Below are 18,100 nucleotides of genomic sequence, written 5' to 3'. Positions count from 1 at the left end.
TGTATTAATGTGACCCATGTGACGAAGGAATGTAAAAATATGACTCATACTGACAAAAATTAAAATCATACATCATCACTTTGGCTTAATCTGTTGGCTAATCATACTAGTATATGAATAAATAACCTTAAATTGAAAAAAGAAGAAGAAAATATCGAAAAAGAATTACGAGAATGTAACAAAAGTCCAAAATGTAGATGCACACATGTGTTACATGTTCTATAAAATTTAATTTGTGGTGTATCATTTATGAATAAAATCATAAATAGAAAAACAAGAAAATATCTAAGGAAAAAAATTTGTATTGCTAAAGTCAAAAATAGATGTACGCATGTGTTATTCGAGTATCCCAATTCTTTCGAAGGTATTAATATTTTATATTTATGATAAAATTTACAGCTATTATGATAGAGAGTGACTTATTATACTACTATAAAAACCCTCAAACTTTAGACCATTGAGTCATGCAATTCACAAATTCTTCTTTAATAACATACATACATACACATTCATACAACAGCTGCCACTAGCTACCTTTCGAGATGTAAGCATCTCCTCTAATCTCTACCTTTTTCATTATAAAATTAAAATATTTATAAAAGTTATACATCATCATCTTTCATAATGTGTTACAAATCTAATATTATAATAAAAAAACGAAAAATGTTTTAAACCCAACATATGCATGACAGGGAATTTGGTAACGGCAACGGCTACAGCAACGGCAACGGCTACACCAACGGCAACAGCTACACCAACGGCAACGGCTACACCAACGGCAACGGCTACAGCAACGGCAATGGCAACGTTAATGGAAACGGAGAAGCTAACGGAGCGAAGGTGATAAAGATGAAACCAATGGACAGTGAGTTGCTGAGAGAGCAAGGTCACATAATGGTTGATTTTATTGCTGATTACTACAAAAATCTTCAAGACTCGCCTCAAGATTTTCCTGTTCTTTCCCAAGTTCAGGTTTCTTATCTTCTCAACTTTTCACTACAATGTATATAAATGTAACCAGTCATTATTTGTGTGTGTATACATATTTAGAGTATTTTTTACTATATAACAAAAATTTGGTTATTTGTCGTAGCCTGGTTATCTTCGTGACATGTTGCCTGATTCAGCACCTGACCAACCTGAATCGTTGAAAGAACTTCTCGATGGTACGTGAAATATTTTTTATTTTAAAGCAAAATTTGTAACATGAACTTGCAAAACAATTTATATATATGTTAATTAAATGCGATTTATAATTTATAGACGTTTCGAAGAAGATAATGCCGGGGATAACTCATTGGCAAAGCCCGAGTTACTTTGCGTACTATGCATCAAGCACCAGTGTGGCCGGATTCTTGGGAGAGATGCTCAACGCCGGCCTGAGCGTCGTCGGTTTCACTTGGCTCACTTCTCCTGCCGCTACTGAGCTGGAAATCATCGTTCTTGATTGGCTTGCAAAATTGCTACAACTCCCTGACCATTTTCTCTCGACAGGTTCTTCCTTAATCTCATCTCATTCTTCTAAAAATTGAAAGAGTCCACTAACACATCAGTCGAGTTTTATGAACTAAAGAATAAAGAAAACTTGACGGCGGTTTAAAATTAAGTCATTTGATTTAAATAACTCCAATCTTACTATTTTCGTAAGAGAACAAAAAATTGATTAGTAGAAACTTTTCTTTAAAGTGTTATGTTTTATAGCAAAATATTGTAGTACATTTTTACATATTTCCTGCCGCCCAATTATAAATTCACCAGTCGAAACCATAATACAAATAATAATGGACTAATTAATCTTATAGTGTGTTTCATCACCGTATTATTACAATGAGATAGATTTGTATAACCCTAAAATCTACGACTAGTCTATACTTAGAGACCCAACAACAAGGTGGAGATTTTCTCGGATTCCTAAATCCTCATCTCCTCTTTTAATTCAAAAGCAAGCACAAAAGAGCTCAAAGCTATCCCACCATCATTTGTTTAAGTGAATGTTTTTCCTCAATCACTTTTTAGACAATGTTGTAGATGATTATATCGCTAAATCTGCACTTATTGCAGCAAACTGTGCTTCCATCAATGGAGTGTAACTCTCTTTATCTAATTCAAGTCAAGCGACCCAACGTTTCTATGACCATACGTACATATATGACAAAAACTTTATTACGGTACATGGCAATTATATCAAATGAATAGAACATGCAATTGGGACCATATAGGAGTAATAAGGCTGTCCAAAAAAAGGAAGAAATAATGTAGTAACAAACAAAAAAACCGAGCATTTAATTCTATGATTTAACATAAATGAATTATTAAAAAAGGAAATGGAGGAGGAGTGATCCAAGGGACAGGATGTGAAGCAGTGCTTGTGGTAGTGTTAGCTGCTAGAGACAGGATTTTGAAGAAAGTTGGCAAAACATTACTTCCTCAACTTGTTGCCTATGCCTCTGACCAAACCCATTCTAGTTTCCGAAAGGCTTGTCTGGTTGGTATATAGTATCTAGTTTACTTTTAGTTTAAATATCAATTCACAGGTTAATAATCAATCATGTTAACTGTGATGATGTTTATAGATTGGTGGAATACATGAAGAAAACATTAGGCTGCTCAAAACTGATTCTTCCACGAACTATGGAATGCCTCCAGAATCACTTGAAGAAGCTATTTCTCATGATCTCGCTGAGGGTTTTATCCCTTTCTTCATTTGTGCTACTGTAATTACTTAAACCCCACATTTTTTCCTTTACTCGGACTAAAAACCCACATTTATGTGTTCAATATAAATTTCTTACACACATATATATACTAAATAATTGAGAAATTCTAGTTTTTTTTGTTTTTTATTATTGTTACCAATGCTAGTTATAGATTGTGTCTTCATAATTATTTCGTCCATTGCTAAATATGCAAGTGTGTGGTTTTCAGGTTGGCACAACGTCTTCAGCGGCGGTTGATCCTTTGGTCCCATTGGGGAAAATTGCAAAGGTAATTAAACATATATCATAATAATTAGTTAACTAATTTGTGGACTGCATCAACCAAGCTTTTAACCAACTTTATCCACCGCATTGATCACACTGTTTCAACAACTGCAATTATGAGACATTTGAATCTTAACTAAATAAATTTAATTCGGTTAAATAAAAAATTGTATGTGGTTTAAGACTATGTACAATATTTGAAAAAAAACATGTATCTTGTGTAGAAATACGGGATATGGATGCACGTAGATGCAGCTTATGCAGGGAATGCGTGTATATGTCCAGAATATCGAAAATTTATTGACGGGATTGAAAACGCAGACTCCTTTAACATGAATGCTCATAAATGGTTATTTGCTAATCAAACTTGTTCACCTCTTTGGGTTAAGGTATGTTTTATCTCATTTTCCATTTTTCCTTGATTTATTGTTCTATTTAGTCAATCTATATTCATTGTAATTTTTGTATTGTTTTGTGTATATTGGAATCAATCAGGATCGATACTCTCTCATCGACGCTCTCAAAACAAATCCCGAGTATCTAGAATTCAAGGTCAAGCTCTCATGTTCATCATTTTATTACAAACATAAAAGAACCATCTTTCTATATTGAAGATCTAATGAAGCGTTATCATATACATGTAGATATATAACTAAAATGACATAAGAAACTAACAAGTTGTACTAAGAACTTTATTCAATGGATATATTAGCTTATCATTCATGAAAATATTAAAATCGTTAACAATGTATATTTTAAGACGGTGAAAAATGTTGTATGAGATGATCATATATTTGATTCAATGGATATATCAGGTTTCTAAGAAAGATGCGGTCGTGAATTATAAAGATTGGCAAATTTCTCTCTCTCGGAGATTCAGGTTCTTCATATACGTCCATTTGATGTTGTATTTGTTGGTCCTAGCTAGAAGTCTAATAAACTTATATGTACATGTTATTCACGAATTTGATTTATACAGATCGTTGAAGTTATGGATGGTTTTACGGCTCTATGGTTCAGAGAACTTGAGAAATTTTATAAGAGACCACGTCAATCTCGCTAAGCATTTTGAAGATTATGTAGCTCAAGATCCACATTTTGAGGTAATATAAACATGTGAAAAAAGTTTCAGAACATCAATAATACGTCACATTTATTCTATAACCAAGTCTAATCAGTAAAAAAACCTAGATGAATTTCTTTAATTTATTTAAAAAAACGAATGTTTATTTTTTTTGTTTCTTATATATACATGTAAAGGTTGTCACTACTCGATACTTTTCACTCGTTTGCTTTCGCCTTGTGCCTGTTGACGGCGACGAAGAGAAGTGTAACGAACGGAACCGTGAACTGCTCGCCGCCGTTAACTCCACCGGCAAGATCTTCATCTCTCACACGGTGAGTTGTTGTATAAAAGGAAATAATGAATGTTTGGTTTGAGTGATTAGAGGAGATAGGATTTATTTCAAAGAAAAATGAAATTTAACTACGCATTATTATTAACAGGCTCTATCGGATAAATTCATTTTACGATTTGCTGTTGGTGCACCGTTAACGGAGGAGAAGCATGTCACTGAAGCATGGCAGATCATACAGAAACATTCCTCCAAATTTACCTGCAACGGCCATTATTAAGAATATATCAAAAGAAACCCACTATCTTTTTATTTCGCTCAATAAAGTCCTCTATCTTCAACGATTTCCGATGGAAGGGCCATTTTTATAATATTTGTTGAATTTGGATTAATAAAAATTGTCTTTACTTTTCATGTGTGGACAATCATTCGATATCACCACTATATATTGAGAGGTACGAAATTATCGGGATTGGGTATGAGATTAGTTTATTGGATTTGGGCCTGGCCTTATTGTTAATTATTAAATTAATTGACATATTTACCCTCATCATCAAATACACATTTTTTGATTCCTATCTTTTTCAATTCAAAACCCTAATTCGAGTTTTCTATTATCTGCCTGCTAAGTCAATGATTCTCACTAAATCAAGCTTTTCCTGGAAAATCTGAAGCGAAAATCTTTCTTTGTTTGATGTGTTCTCTCTTATGAGACATGCATTCTGAATTTCGACTGGATTTTATTTGCGAAACTTTGTCCGAATTCCGATGACTTCGATGAATCATATCGTTGTAGATGTCAGTTCGGACGAAGACGATGAAAAACCAGTAGATTACTCTTATTTGTTTGACGAAATTCTGGGAATTTCCGATGAGAAGAAACCCATCAAAAGTACTGATTTGTTGAATCCAACGGTGGACGACGACGACGATTGTGTGATTTTGGATTGTGATCCTACGGCGAAGGAGACTGCGATTGAAACTTGTGGAACTGATGAAGTTCTTGTAGTTGGGCAAAAGGGTGAGGTAAAATTTTGATCTTTTTTTATTTCTTTCAAAATTATTCCCAATTGTTACTAATTTACTCAAAGTTTGGAACTTTATGCCCTAACTTTGAATTTCATCAAGTTTGAGAATTGTCTACTTCAGAGTAAATTGTGTTTATATATGCAGCCACTTAGTATAGGATTTGATTCTTCAAAGTGAAGTTTTTTTTTCCAAGTTTATAGAATTGGTATTGCTCTGTTTCAATCTTTACACAGTTTGTTGTAGGAATATGTCTAAGTAAGTTATTTTTGGTTTTGTAGATAGCTTGTAGGGATTTTCCGCATCCGCGACATGTTTGCGCTAAGTACCCGTTCAAATCCACATTACACCAGACGTTCTGTGAGATGGTAAGAATGTGACGTTGTTTCTTTCTTCCTTTTTTTGAATCTTTTGAAGTGATGATGCTTTTCTTGCTAATGACCTTTCTTTGTTTCGCTTTTCTGTTTGTTTACAGTGTCACTGTTATGTTTGTGACACTCGTGCTCCGTGTCCTTACTGGTTTAGTGGTGGGATCTCCAACATTGATCACTGTCATGCCAATGATAAAGAGCAGACATGGAAGAATCAACGGGAATGCATCAGGACCAGAAATATGCTACCTCGACCTGTTTCGAAACCTGCCTCCACCAAATTACAATTTAAACGGGCTCCACGGCGTCGATCTGTTCCTGTACCTGTTCCGTCGCTCAAAAACTCGTCTTCCCCTGGAACACAGTTTGGAATCCGGGCTTGCTCCACGGCTTCTAGGCTTGCAACTCACCGAAAAACATACACCAGACCAGGTAATAGAACCGAGCAATCAAGAACCCTCCAGCAAAATCCCGGGTTAAAACCTCAGGCTGTGCAGTCATTACCAAATCACAAAGGCGGCTCTAATAATGGTAATCCAAGTCCTCAAGCTGTCCCTTCCAATCCATACGTATGGACTCGAAGACCAAGTAAAGGTGTTTATCCTCCGGAAAACAGTGTACAGAACATTTCTCAAGGCTCACAACCTACCCATTATGCTCCTCCCATGGCTTCACAAGGCGCACAACCTACCCTTTATGCTCCTCCCATGGCTTCACAAGGCTCACAACCTACCCGCTATGCTCATCCCGTGGCTTCACAAGGCAATGCACAGCGGATCGTTACTAGTTATATCTCAACTGTGCCGGTATCTCAGAGCAAAGAGTACGCAAAACAGTTTAGCCGGAATATGTATTCTGCTAATGTTCAGACGAGTGCAGTTCCGGCTATAACTCCTAATCCTCCGGCAAACCAGCAACAACAACATCAACAATCAGGAAGAAGTAAAGATAAAGTATTGTCCGAGTTTGAAGCCTGGCTCTTGGACGACTCAACTTTGTCTTGTCCCTTGTCTGGTGAAGACAATACCGCTTCTACATTCAAGATCGATTTCCAAACCTTCTTGAATGATTGAAACGTTAGGATAGTCATAGTCTTGATTTCTTAACTTAATTGTAGACTTCAGCTGTACAGAGTAGTATTAGTCAAGAGTTTCTTGTTAGCAAGAGTCTACAAAACATTTTTTGTTAGTGATAATATTTTTGAAATTTTGATGAAATTTTTTTGTTAGTTGCAGATTGTTGTGATTAGTAGAATGAGATAATATTTTTGTGTTTCACACAACTTAGTTAAATTCCCCCTCGCTTAAATTTAAATTCTATTAAAATTCTTTGTTTAGTTCTTTTGGATTTTCTAATTTATAACCAGATTAAAATTTGTCACAAATTAATTCAATGGTATTTAGTATTTACTACTTACCAATCAGAATTCATCAGTGTTCTAAAAAGCGGTCTAGACGGTCGCCTAGGCCCCGACTAGGCGCTAGGCTCTCATGCGACGCCTAGATAACCGCCTTGACCGCCTAAAATTACATAGAACTTGTTTAATGTATTTTTTCAATTTCAATTAGAGTTTTATTTATATATATAGTTATAAATATTCATATATTGTTTAATATAAATATAAATAAATGTTTTATTTAGTTTTTGTTTATAATTTCATAATTTTTAGTTTTATATAAATATTTTATATAACTTTTATATATAATATCATATTTATAATGTTTTATGTTATAAACGTCTAAACCGCCTAAAAATCGCCTAGGCTCCGATTAGGCGTTCTAGGCGCTAGGCACTGGGTCACCGCCCGCTTAGCGCCTAGCGCTTTCTTGAACACTGGAATTCATCCATTGAAAGAAAGTAAATTAACCTTTTTTTGAGTAGTCAAAGATATATTTGTTCCCAAAAAAAAAACTATTAGAAATAGGAAAATAAAAATAGTCCACACATTTTTTAATGTTTGGGCAACTATAGTCCACACATTACAAAACGTATTTTTGGGAAATTTGAAAATTAATTACTTCGGAAAAGAGCAGTAATATATTGTTAAGTACGTTTTATTGGTTGGTTAGCCGTTGCCCGTTATGAGGAAGAAAAGTCAAAGTAAACACCAACAATTGAGGAATAAAACTGTTACAGAATCTTAAATTTTATAGTAATATCATTATTATTACTATAGAGAAAAATGAAAATAGAATCTGAAAGATTCAAAATTCTCCAATTAAAGATTCAACAGAATCTCGTGAATCTCTCTACCTTCCTCCTCTATAAACTCTAATCTCTCTCTCTCTCTCTCTCAATCCTCTTGTAACAATGGCGACGAGTCTCTCTTGCTCTGCCTCTGATCTGATTCCTCTACTATCCGGCGGAGCCAATGCCACCGCCGCAGCCGCTGCCGCTGAATTCATCTGCGGGAGATTCGACACAGTCGCCGGGAAATTCACCGACGCGGCTTACGCAATCGACAACACTTACCTTCTCTTCTCCGCTTACCTCGTTTTCGCGATGCAGCTAGGATTCGCCATGCTCTGTGCCGGATCTGTACGTGCTAAAAACACGATGAACATTATGCTCACCAACGTCATCGACGCTGCAGCCGGAGGTCTCTTCTATTACCTCTTCGGTTTCGCTTTCGCTTTTGGATCTCCTTCTAATGGATTCATCGGAAAACATTTCTTTGGAATGTATGATTTTCCTAAACCTACGTTTGATTATCCTTATTTTCTATATCAATGGACTTTCGCTATCGCCGCCGCCGGAATCACCAGTGGTTCGATCGCGGAGAGGACTCAGTTCGTGGCGTATTTGATCTACTCTGCTTTCCTCACGGGTCTTGTTTACCCGATTGTGTCGCATTGGTTTTGGTCTTCTGATGGTTGGGCTTCTCCGGCTAGATCTGAGAACCTTCTGTTTCAATCAGGTGTGATTGATTTCGCTGGCTCTGGTGTTGTTCATATGGTTGGAGGTATTGCTGGTTTATGGGGAGCTTTAATTGAAGGACCAAGAATTGGTCGGTTTGGAGATGGGGGTAAACCGGTTACGTTGCGTGGTCATAGTGCTACGTTGGTTGTTCTTGGAACGTTTTTGTTATGGTTCGGATGGTACGGGTTTAACCCTGGATCGTTCGCAACCATTTTTAAGTCGTATGGAGAGACTCCGGGGAACTCGTTTTACGGACAGTGGAGCGCGGTTGGAAGAACCGCGGTTACAACCACGTTAGCTGGTTGCACGGCGGCGCTAACGACTCTGTTTGGGAAAAGACTTATTGATGGGTATTGGAATGTAACTGATGTTTGTAATGGTTTGTTAGGCGGATTCGCGGCTATAACTAGCGGATGTTCGGTTGTAGAACCGTGGGCCGCGCTTATATGCGGGTTTGTAGCCGCATGGGTGTTGATGGGATTCAATAGACTAGCTGAAAAGCTCCAATTCGACGATCCGTTGGAAGCGGCTCAGCTTCACGGCGGTTGCGGCGCGTGGGGGATTATTTTCACCGGGTTGTTCGCGGAGAAACGATACATTGCTGAGATCTTTGGAGGGGACCCGAACAGGCCTTACGGGTTGCTAATGGGAGGAGGAGGTAGGTTGCTTGCGGCGCACGTCGTTCAGATTTTGGTGATTACGGGATGGGTTAGTGTGACAATGGGGACTCTATTTTATATTTTGCATAAGCTGAAACTGTTGAGGATACCGGCGGAGGATGAGATCGCCGGGGTGGATCCGACGAGTCATGGAGGGTTGGCTTATATGTACACAGAAGATGAGATCAGGAATGGGATCATGGTTAGGAGGGTGGGCGGTGATAATGCTCAAGGAAATGTACGTGTTTGATTTGTTTGGTTTCAATACTATTTCTTAGCTTTTGTGTGATCTTTTTCTAGTTGTTGGTTTGGTGTGTATATATATTTCATTAAGTTGTTCGTTGCATGGGAATAAAAGATATTAGTTTCGCTGTATATTTCTCTCTTGACTATATATTTCCTCGCCAAAAAATTAGGGCAAGTCCTCAAACATTTGAAAATTTCAAATACAAATGAAATCATGTGAAACAATCGGAGGAAGATAAGAACGAAAAACGTTGAAAACCATAGACAAATAATTCAGCTTCTTTTACATTTAACTAAGTTAATGGGCCTTTAAAATATAAAAATTAGGGGCCTAGGTGGTTGAGCCCAGGACCAATTCTAGTACTACTAGACAGTCTAGACTAGTTGTTAAAAGTTAGTTTTATTAGGCCTGGACAAATAAACCTAATCGAATGTATCAAACTAAAATCGAAGCAAAAAAAATTGAACTAAACTGAACTTAAAATTTGAAAAAATCGAATGGATACTAAATTCTATAACCAAATAAATTAAAACCAAATCGGTACTGAACCGAAATATTTCGGGTAACCAAAAATATTCGGAATACAATTATATTTTCAAAAATATTAGTTATTTTTAGATCAAATAATCAAAAATACTTGAAAAATAATAAAAATATTCGAAAATAACCGAAAATATTCAAAAATATTCGAAAATACCTAAAAATAACCGAAATATTCAAAGCAAAATAACCGAATTGATTCTAAATTTTAAAACCGAAAGAACCAGAACCGAATAAAATTTCAAAATACACGAATGGATATTAAATTTTAGAAGCGAAATAATCGAAACCTAATGGAACCGAACCGATAACTAATCGGATCACCGAACGCCCATGACTAAGTTTTATTATAGGATTTAGAAAGACATTATCAAATGGGGTAAAAATAAAAAGGTTTTCGATAATTGTGGTAGAAAGAACTAAATTCCCTTTTTTATATATTTAAAATTTCTTAAATAATTAATCTTTACTTTTAAAATAATTTAATTTTTGAAAAGAAAAGTACTAACTCAGACGTATTAAATATGCTGAAAATTGTGAATAATGAGAACATTTTGAGACACGTCCGAATGAGACGCAAGTACAAAGGACATGATTCATCATCCCATGCAAAAAAAGACGACAATCAAAAATGCAAAGTAAAAAACAAGCACTCACACGGGAATCAGAAAGAGATATATAAATCGCCAAAATATTAAGAATATATTGAAAAAAAAACGTGGAGAAAGGGATTAAACAAATTATGTAAAGATATAATTGCATGCATACATGCCCCATACTATTTATCAAAACTCAAACCAATCTTTTTTTTTTCTAAAAAAAATAGAAAACTCACATCAATCTTATATCCTAAATCTTCATTAGTGCTCTGAGAAATCTTTCATTCAGCTATTAAATTCTTCAGGATTCTAGACATGCATTTCTATTTTTTGTGAAACAAATTTAAGTTGTTTAAAATTGGTCTACGAAGTTTGTGGTTGAAATAGCGAGGATATTTGCAAATTTAAGTTGTGATTTTTGTAGGAAAATGATTATAATATTTGCAAATGTCCAATCCTCTCCACCTCACAATGCTAGTAAGATACTCAAACTTGTGCTCCAAACTTCAATTTACTTGATTTGGAAAGAGCGGAACCGTTGAGTCTTCTCCGTTGATTCAAGTACAATCTCGTCTACTAAGTCACTTGTTGATCGCACTATGCGCAACCGATTAATCTCCTTCTCGCCGGAGGATCCTTCAATCAGAATCTCTCTCCTTAGGTTTTATTTTGGTTGTATCAATAATCCACTTTAGTGTGGTTCAAGCTCAATTTTTTTTGATGTTCCATTGCTTTCTCTGTGTACACTTTTTTTATTTGGTATAAATCTTTACATTAAACCAAAAAAATAAAATATTTGCAAATGTACATCATCAGGTAAGAGACAAAAATCACAAAAGTGGGCTACAATATGACTTTGAGTATTAATGTCGGTATCTTCGAGAACCATTGATTCCCTTATCTAGTCAGATACTGCATCATTCATAACCCAGTCACATTATGCCACGTGATGGTCAAAATGGATTCTCAGTCAAACCTTTGACTCAGTGGATCCAAATACACATGCATGTCACTTAAATTATGATAACAAAATATGTGAAGAAGTTAAATTTATTTCCATATCTATAAGGTTAGATGCTCTTTTGTTGAAACAAAGTAAAATTTTTTTTATATAATCATCAGTCAACTAATAATAACATTTGAAACTATGGCAAGAGTATTATTAAACATTACTTATAATTATTATTATTAAATGGTGAAAAATTTGGCTTCTAATCTCCAAAATGGTGAAAATTTCATAGCCATTATTGGAGACATCTGGTTTTTCTTTTTGTTCTTTATTTTTTTCTCTAGTCAATATATAGAGATATTTTTCTCTTTCTTACTGCATCGATCCATCTCTTGACTGAATAAATACGTCAAAAGAAAGCCTTAACGATTACACACTCTCATACTTATCTCCTTTTTACGTTTCTCATTTCTCTCCTCTCTTTGAAAATAAAAACATTTGATTAGAAATAAAGGAGATCATAATAAATGGCAGATCAAAACCCAAGAATCATCGTCGAGAAAAACCCATCTCAAGCTCGTCTCGACGAACTAAAGTTCAAGTCATGGCCCAAGTAAGAATTGACTCTCTCTTTAATTTGTTTTAAATTCTTACTTGTGTGAGATCGATTTGGCAAAGTTGCATGAGATAGATTTAGGAAATTTTGTATCTTATGGAATCAAATTGGGATTTTGTTTTATTTGTTGTTGAAGGTGGGGATGTTCACCAGGGAAATACCATTTGAAATATGAAGCAGAAGAGATATGTTACATTGTGAGGGGTAAAGTTAAGGTTTACCCTAAACCACCATCATCATTATCATCATCATCGGATGCAGAAGTTGAATGGTGTGTAGAGTTTGGGGCAGGTGATATTGTCACTTTTCCAAAGGGACTTTCTTGTACTTGGGATGTTTCTCTCTCTGTTGACAAACACTACATTTTCCTCTCTTCTTAATTTTTGTGTACTTGTTTTTTTAATTCTTTTTTGTATTTCTAACATTGTGATTCGTATAAGTTGTTGCATTTAATTGGGTGTCCTTTTAGTTTTTTGTTTAGTAAGAAAATACTCTCTCCGTTTCATAAAAAGTGTCGTTTTAAGGTTTTATTTTTGTTTCACAAAGAGTGTCGTTTTAGGTTTTCAATGCAAAATTTAATGATTTTTTATGTTTTATGACTATTAGTATTCTGCAGATTGTTTTACTATTGGGCAGATTATGTTTAGGTATATAGTTAATGATGTTTTTGTTTAGAAAAAACAAAAAATTTAATGTTTTCTTAATCTGTGTGCAAAATTCTAAAATGACACTCTTTGTGAAACAGAGGGAGTATAGATGTGTGCATTAATAGTGGCATAATGAAACAATGTTTTCACAAATCAAGTTTGACTAAACCTCATCAATTCGAATAGTCCTGAGATGAATCTTCAGGGTAAAATGTCAGGGCATATAAAGCCTTCACCACTAGAACCCTAACATTTTCTATGATTGAAATTATATGAGTTATTATAAGTTGTTCAAATTAATATTTGGAAATTATGAAACCGTAAACGTTGGATTCTCTCAGTCAACAAGAGGTGATCTTTATTTGTCCCTTTATGCTTCTAATTAATAATACTATTAAATTTCCTGTCTTTTAGATCTGCTGACCTCAACTTTCCATATTGTTTACCTAGCTTTAGGCAAAGCATATCATATTTTAAGTTTTAATTTGAAGAGAAACTATATTGAATCATCATCATTCATCAATAAGCATATATTGTATAACAGAAAAAAATTATTCCCTAATCAATAATCATGTTCCCATTATCGAATGCTTTGACTGGTGTTATCATAGAGGATAAGAGGAGTAACCGAGTAATATATAAATAATAAAAATTACTAGAATGGAGAGAAATGGAAAAAAAAAAATACAGATGAAACAAATTTTCCCATTGTAAATTAACTGAAATCAAAGACACACGTCTGAACTTAGGTTAACGTAAAAGTAAAGATAATAAAATCCACCACTTTTTTTTTTCTTCAATTATTAGTGTGATGTCAGCAAGATTTAGTCATATACCCCAAATCAACATGACATCGTTGAATGGTGATATATCCATCAATAGCGTTTAAAGGCTTTAGAACATCATACTGTAAAAGTTTGCACCATTCACACGTTCAAATGTTATTTACTCCGTTGTTAAATTAATGCTGGTTAGCATTTAAAAAGCCAATCGTCAACATAAATGTAGCATTAATAGAATTTAACTTAATCAAGACATAACTATTAGTAATATGTTACTACCATTATCAAGTCCACTATCATAACTGTTTCAACATGTTACCATTCAAAATCAACATGTCACATAACATCATCAAAAGAGATGTGATCATGTGAGATAGACTTTTTTTTTTTTTTCCATTATCATGTGAGATAGACTTTGGACAAAATTTTGACAAAAGCCAGAAGAAAAATCAGTTAAATGCTTTCATAATAAGGAAAAAAAAAAAAAAAACGTTCCAAAAGCTTCTAACTCATGGAAAAGGTTTTGGTCCAAACAGATTGAACCGGCCGGTTTGATCAGATTTTAGCATCTGACTCTCACATCTCTCTCACTCGTTGACCAAAAAAAAACCCTCTCTCTCTCTCTGTCACTCAGAAATGCTCTGCTTCACTCATGTTCCACCTCTTCCTCTCTTCTCCACCTCCGGTATCTATCTTCCGGCCTCACGACGATTCACAAGGTCGCTTTCTCAGTTTCCGAGCATTGTATTCTCTGTTTACTTCAGCTCTTACTGACTTTCTGATAGCTTCTTCTCTCTTACTCTTATGATTCAGTTTCAGGACTAGAATGTCTTCTTCCTCCGTAGATTCTGTTCCTCCTCCGCCGGATAATGCCATCGTCGTGAGTTTTGTACCTCCTCCATGAATTGGGTTTTTGACTTGAATCACGCTTATAAGAGAATGACATTCTTCGTGTGATTTTTGGCAGCTTGGTTGTGGTGGCATCGCTGTAGATTTCTTAGCGACTGTGGATTCTTATCCTCAACCTGACGACAAGATCCGAAGCACTAGCCTAAAGGTTCGGTCTTTTCTGCTCCCACCTACCCGTCTTCTGCTTTGGTAGTGAATTTAGGGGTTTAGGTTTTTAGGAGTTGAGAATGTTTTCAGGTGCAAGGAGGTGGAAATGCTGCAAATGCGTTAACTTGTGCTGCTCGTTTGGGATTGAATTCGAGACTGATTAGTAAGGTCATTCATTGATTTCTCTTTTCTAAATCGAAAATTTGGGCATGAACAGATTCAACACTAGTGTGTAGTGTTGCTAATTGATTAGTAATGAAAATAATATATCTTTAGGTAGCGAACGACTCTCAAGGAAAGGGTATGTTGGAGGAGCTTGATGCTGATGGTGTGGATACTTCCTTTCTTGTGGTAATGCTCAACTTTAGGATCATTGTGTCGAGTCTTAGACTCTAAAGTTTGCAGTTTTGTCTTCAGTTTCCTAATCTTCACAGTAATTGATGTCTTTTTATCTCATTTCTTGGAAGGTCTCTAAAGAGGGCAATTCACCATTTACCTATATCATAGTTGACAACCAAACGTGAGTGTTTTTTTTAGCCCTGATGTTGTTTGTGAATTTGAGGACCTGTTTTATATTGTAAGCAGTTAAGTTTGAGTACTGTGGTCTTCTTTGTGTCAACTTCTAGTAGTTAAGTATTCAAGCAATAGTTACTTTAAATATAGAATGTGAAATGGTAGTCCTATGGCTTGGAACTGTTTTGTTTGCCTAGATCATCAGATCTTTATTGGTTATTTTTTTTCAGGAAAACGCGTACTTGTATTCACACGCCTGGAGACCCCCCCATGTTACCAACTGACCTTTCTCAATCGAGCATGTTCTCAGCTCTAGACAGAGCAAGCATTGTATACTTTGATGTAAGATTACACGAAACGGCCTTGATGATTGCAAAAGAGGTAAGCATGCATCTCTTTACATTTTAAATGGGTTTTAGGTTTCACAAGTTCCTAAATTTCTCCCAAGTACACCAAAACAAGTGTTTTTTTTTTTATTGTTATGCGCAGTATTATTTCTAAATTTCTAGTTTGATTGTATGTATGTAGGATTAGTCTTTGATAAGTATTTGATGTTTGTAAGATTTCACAAGATTCTCTTTTTTCTTGTGTTTTCAAAAACATAAAATGCCACGCAACCTACATGTTCATTTCCTCCTGTGCTTGTTGCGTTTATCCAGAGCAGGCAAGTCGCAAGAAGATACCTATTCTAGTTGATGCAGAGAAGAAAAGAGATGGTTTAGATGAACTCTTGCAATTCGCCGACTACGTTGTCTGCTCAACAAAATTCCCTCAGGTAAGTTAGTCTCAGTTTCAGTTCTTGTTTTTCCGGCATCTTTTTTTTTTAGCATTTGAGGCTAAATATTCTCAGCCCCTCACATCTTGCAGACATGGACAGAGGTGTCGTCAACTCCTGGTGCACTTGTTTCCATGTTGTTGAGATTGCCTAAACTGAAATTTGTGATCGTGACCTTGGGTGAAGAAGGATGCTTAATGGTTCAAAGAGCTTCAACAGGTACAAAACCCGAGACTTTATGTCACTCACTAGAATTCAGAACTTCTTACATGATCCTTTTCCCCGGTCATCAACATCCTTTGGCTGTGTCGAGTTTAGCAGAAGTATTTGAATCTCAAGAGATAGACATTGAGAGCTTGTTGGAGACACTGAAGCATAGAAATGACTCAACCACAACATTTCCAACATGTGTTTCGTCGGTAAATAAACGTTCTAGCTCCTAAAAGAAATTTTCACCGTATGAAAACAACAAACCAACCATTCACACACATTTTCTCTTGCAGGAGACAACAAAGCTGAAGGCCAATGGGGTAGGAACAGTGACCGGAAGATTATTTCTTGGAACAGCAGAGAAAATTCCTCCAGACGAGCTTGTAGACACCACCGGTGCTGGAGATGCATTCATAGGAGCAGTTCTATATGGTAAACGATTTGCAAAATTTCTTGTACATGCCCTGAAAAATATGAACCCAAAACCCAAAAATGACCTATCTCTACTTGTTTCCTTGATCTGTAGCCATATGTGCCGGCATGCACCCAGAGAAAATGTTACCGTTTGCTGCTCAAGTGGTAACTCTTCTAAACTGAACCTCTCTGCTTTGTTTTCACCAATGCATATGAAACCTCAACATTACATATAGATTATGTGAATCTTGGAACTGTTTTCGGATAACCGAGCTTCGTAATCCTAAGCCAAAACCCAGACCAGTCTCAAAGTTTTGAGCCGCCACGTGAATCCCTGGTTGCCATTAGTTTGGGGCTCATATAAATGGCCATTGTTTCCAATGTTTTTCTAGCCTCATCAAACCATCACCTTCAGTCCGCAAACTGTAATTTAATTTCCAAATGGAACATACATAACGTTTTCATCCTGATCTTTGTAACAATTGCTTTGTATATGCAGGCTGGTTGCAGCTGCCGAGCTATGGGAGCTCGCACTGGTCTTCCTCACCGTGCAGATCCTAGACTTGTACCCTTTCTGGTTTGACACTCTCTGTGTTCCTTTGTCAACTTCTGAGTCTCTTTACTCCATTACCCACTTCATGTAATTTAAATGTTCTTCTATTGGATGAAATAAAGACTTGGTATCAAATAATATTCTGGTTAGGTTTGAGTGTTTGACTCTTTTTTTTTGTTCTTATTTAAAAAGTAACATATATGGTGAAGTGGTGTTATTCTAAACTACTAAATTCTAGCGATTGTGAACGCTTCAACCTTGATCTCGATCGTATGATCAACGGCTAGATTCCACCGAACACTACATGCTGATAATCCGTCGACTGCTCCAAGTCAATGGTGGATAGCTACGCCCAACTTGCCGATGTTAAACAATAAACACAACAAAGACAAAATCATAATTGTTGGGTCCACGCGCCCCTCTCATTGGCTAAAAATGTGGAACCCATTTTCTCTGTCTATCAGAAGAAGCTTAGTGACGGCGAGATGATCGGCCATGTGAACCGGTAAAAGAAGCAAAATGTGATGTCAAAAGAAGTCCAATGGTAAACGGACAATACTTGAGCAAGTGAGGGTCTCTCCTTAAGAAACGTACACAAGTATTACACTCAAATATTTGAGTGAAAACAAAAATTATTACCCCGAATGTTGACAAGTGACAATTCTATCTAACACAACTAGTACCAATTCTTTGCTTCCATGCATCCCCTCGAAGTAAAGGATACGAAGCAGTCTTGCACGTAACTTTTTTTTTTTTTTCCTAGTCTATCATGTGAATCCACGCAAACTGTATTATTATTCATTAGCTAGGAAGAAATAATATGAAGGTATTTTTGTAAGGAAATATCTATTTGTTCATAAATTTTTCATATTCTCGAGAGGTGCCATA

The 18,100-nt window shown here is 35.7% G+C and overlaps 5 protein-coding genes across 6 annotated transcripts; all 5 read left to right on the top strand.

Moving 5' to 3' along the window:
• The first annotated feature begins 663 nt into the window (after positions 1 to 663).
• On the top strand, positions 664 to 4,833 carry LOC9305556 (probable tyrosine decarboxylase 2). The gene is given in 12 exon segments (XM_002869439.2): positions 664 to 972; positions 1,094 to 1,166; positions 1,264 to 1,494; positions 2,322 to 2,485; positions 2,574 to 2,714; positions 2,926 to 2,985; positions 3,206 to 3,370; positions 3,477 to 3,533; positions 3,797 to 3,861; positions 3,961 to 4,084; positions 4,242 to 4,379; positions 4,488 to 4,833. Coding segments are annotated over 12 exon segments (1,656 nt in total). The 3' UTR covers positions 4,617 to 4,833.
• A 90-nt stretch (positions 4,834 to 4,923) lies between these two features.
• LOC9305555 lies at positions 4,924 to 7,026 on the top strand. The gene is made up of 3 exons (XM_002869438.2): positions 4,924 to 5,362; positions 5,644 to 5,730; positions 5,838 to 7,026. The coding sequence occupies exons 1-3, from the start codon at positions 5,105 to 5,107 to the stop codon at positions 6,804 to 6,806; spliced, it is 1,314 nt and encodes a 437-aa protein (XP_002869484.1). The 5' UTR covers positions 4,924 to 5,104; the 3' UTR covers positions 6,807 to 7,026.
• A 687-nt stretch (positions 7,027 to 7,713) lies between these two features.
• On the top strand, positions 7,714 to 9,688 carry LOC9305554 (ammonium transporter 1 member 4). Its single transcript, XM_002869437.2, has one exon. It carries the CDS (start codon positions 8,044 to 8,046, stop codon positions 9,559 to 9,561), a length of 1,518 nt encoding a protein of 505 aa, XP_002869483.1. The 5' UTR covers positions 7,714 to 8,043; the 3' UTR covers positions 9,562 to 9,688.
• Positions 9,689 to 11,905: 2,217 nt separating this feature from the next.
• On the top strand, positions 11,906 to 12,751 carry LOC9305553. Its single transcript, XM_021018945.1, has 2 exons — positions 11,906 to 12,259; positions 12,399 to 12,751. The coding sequence occupies exons 1-2, from the start codon at positions 12,174 to 12,176 to the stop codon at positions 12,640 to 12,642; spliced, it is 330 nt and encodes a 109-aa protein (XP_020874604.1). The 5' UTR covers positions 11,906 to 12,173; the 3' UTR covers positions 12,643 to 12,751.
• Positions 12,752 to 14,182: 1,431 nt separating this feature from the next.
• LOC9305552 (ketohexokinase) lies at positions 14,183 to 17,381 on the top strand. Of its 2 annotated transcripts, none has more exons than XM_002869435.2 (13): positions 14,183 to 14,410; positions 14,505 to 14,571; positions 14,659 to 14,748; positions 14,838 to 14,915; positions 15,024 to 15,098; positions 15,215 to 15,267; positions 15,491 to 15,641; positions 15,925 to 16,035; positions 16,128 to 16,254; positions 16,354 to 16,454; positions 16,539 to 16,677; positions 16,772 to 16,824; positions 17,159 to 17,381. In XM_002869435.2, exons 1-13 carry the CDS (start codon positions 14,328 to 14,330, stop codon positions 17,240 to 17,242), a joined length of 1,212 nt encoding a protein of 403 aa, XP_002869481.1. In that variant the 5' UTR covers positions 14,183 to 14,327; the 3' UTR covers positions 17,243 to 17,381. The 2 variants fall into 2 exon arrangements, with proteins under 2 accessions (XP_002869481.1, XP_020872279.1); XM_021016620.1 differs by having other exon boundaries at positions 14,278 to 14,410; positions 16,357 to 16,454.
• Positions 17,382 to 18,100: the final 719 nt, after the last annotated feature.

Source organism: Arabidopsis lyrata (genome assembly GCF_000004255.2).
Source record: "Arabidopsis lyrata subsp. lyrata unplaced genomic scaffold ARALYscaffold_7, whole genome shotgun sequence".
Taxonomy (NCBI): domain Eukaryota; kingdom Viridiplantae; phylum Streptophyta; class Magnoliopsida; order Brassicales; family Brassicaceae; genus Arabidopsis; species Arabidopsis lyrata.
Note: the sequence above shows the minus strand (reverse complement) of the source record. Positions and strands in the feature narration are given on the sequence as shown.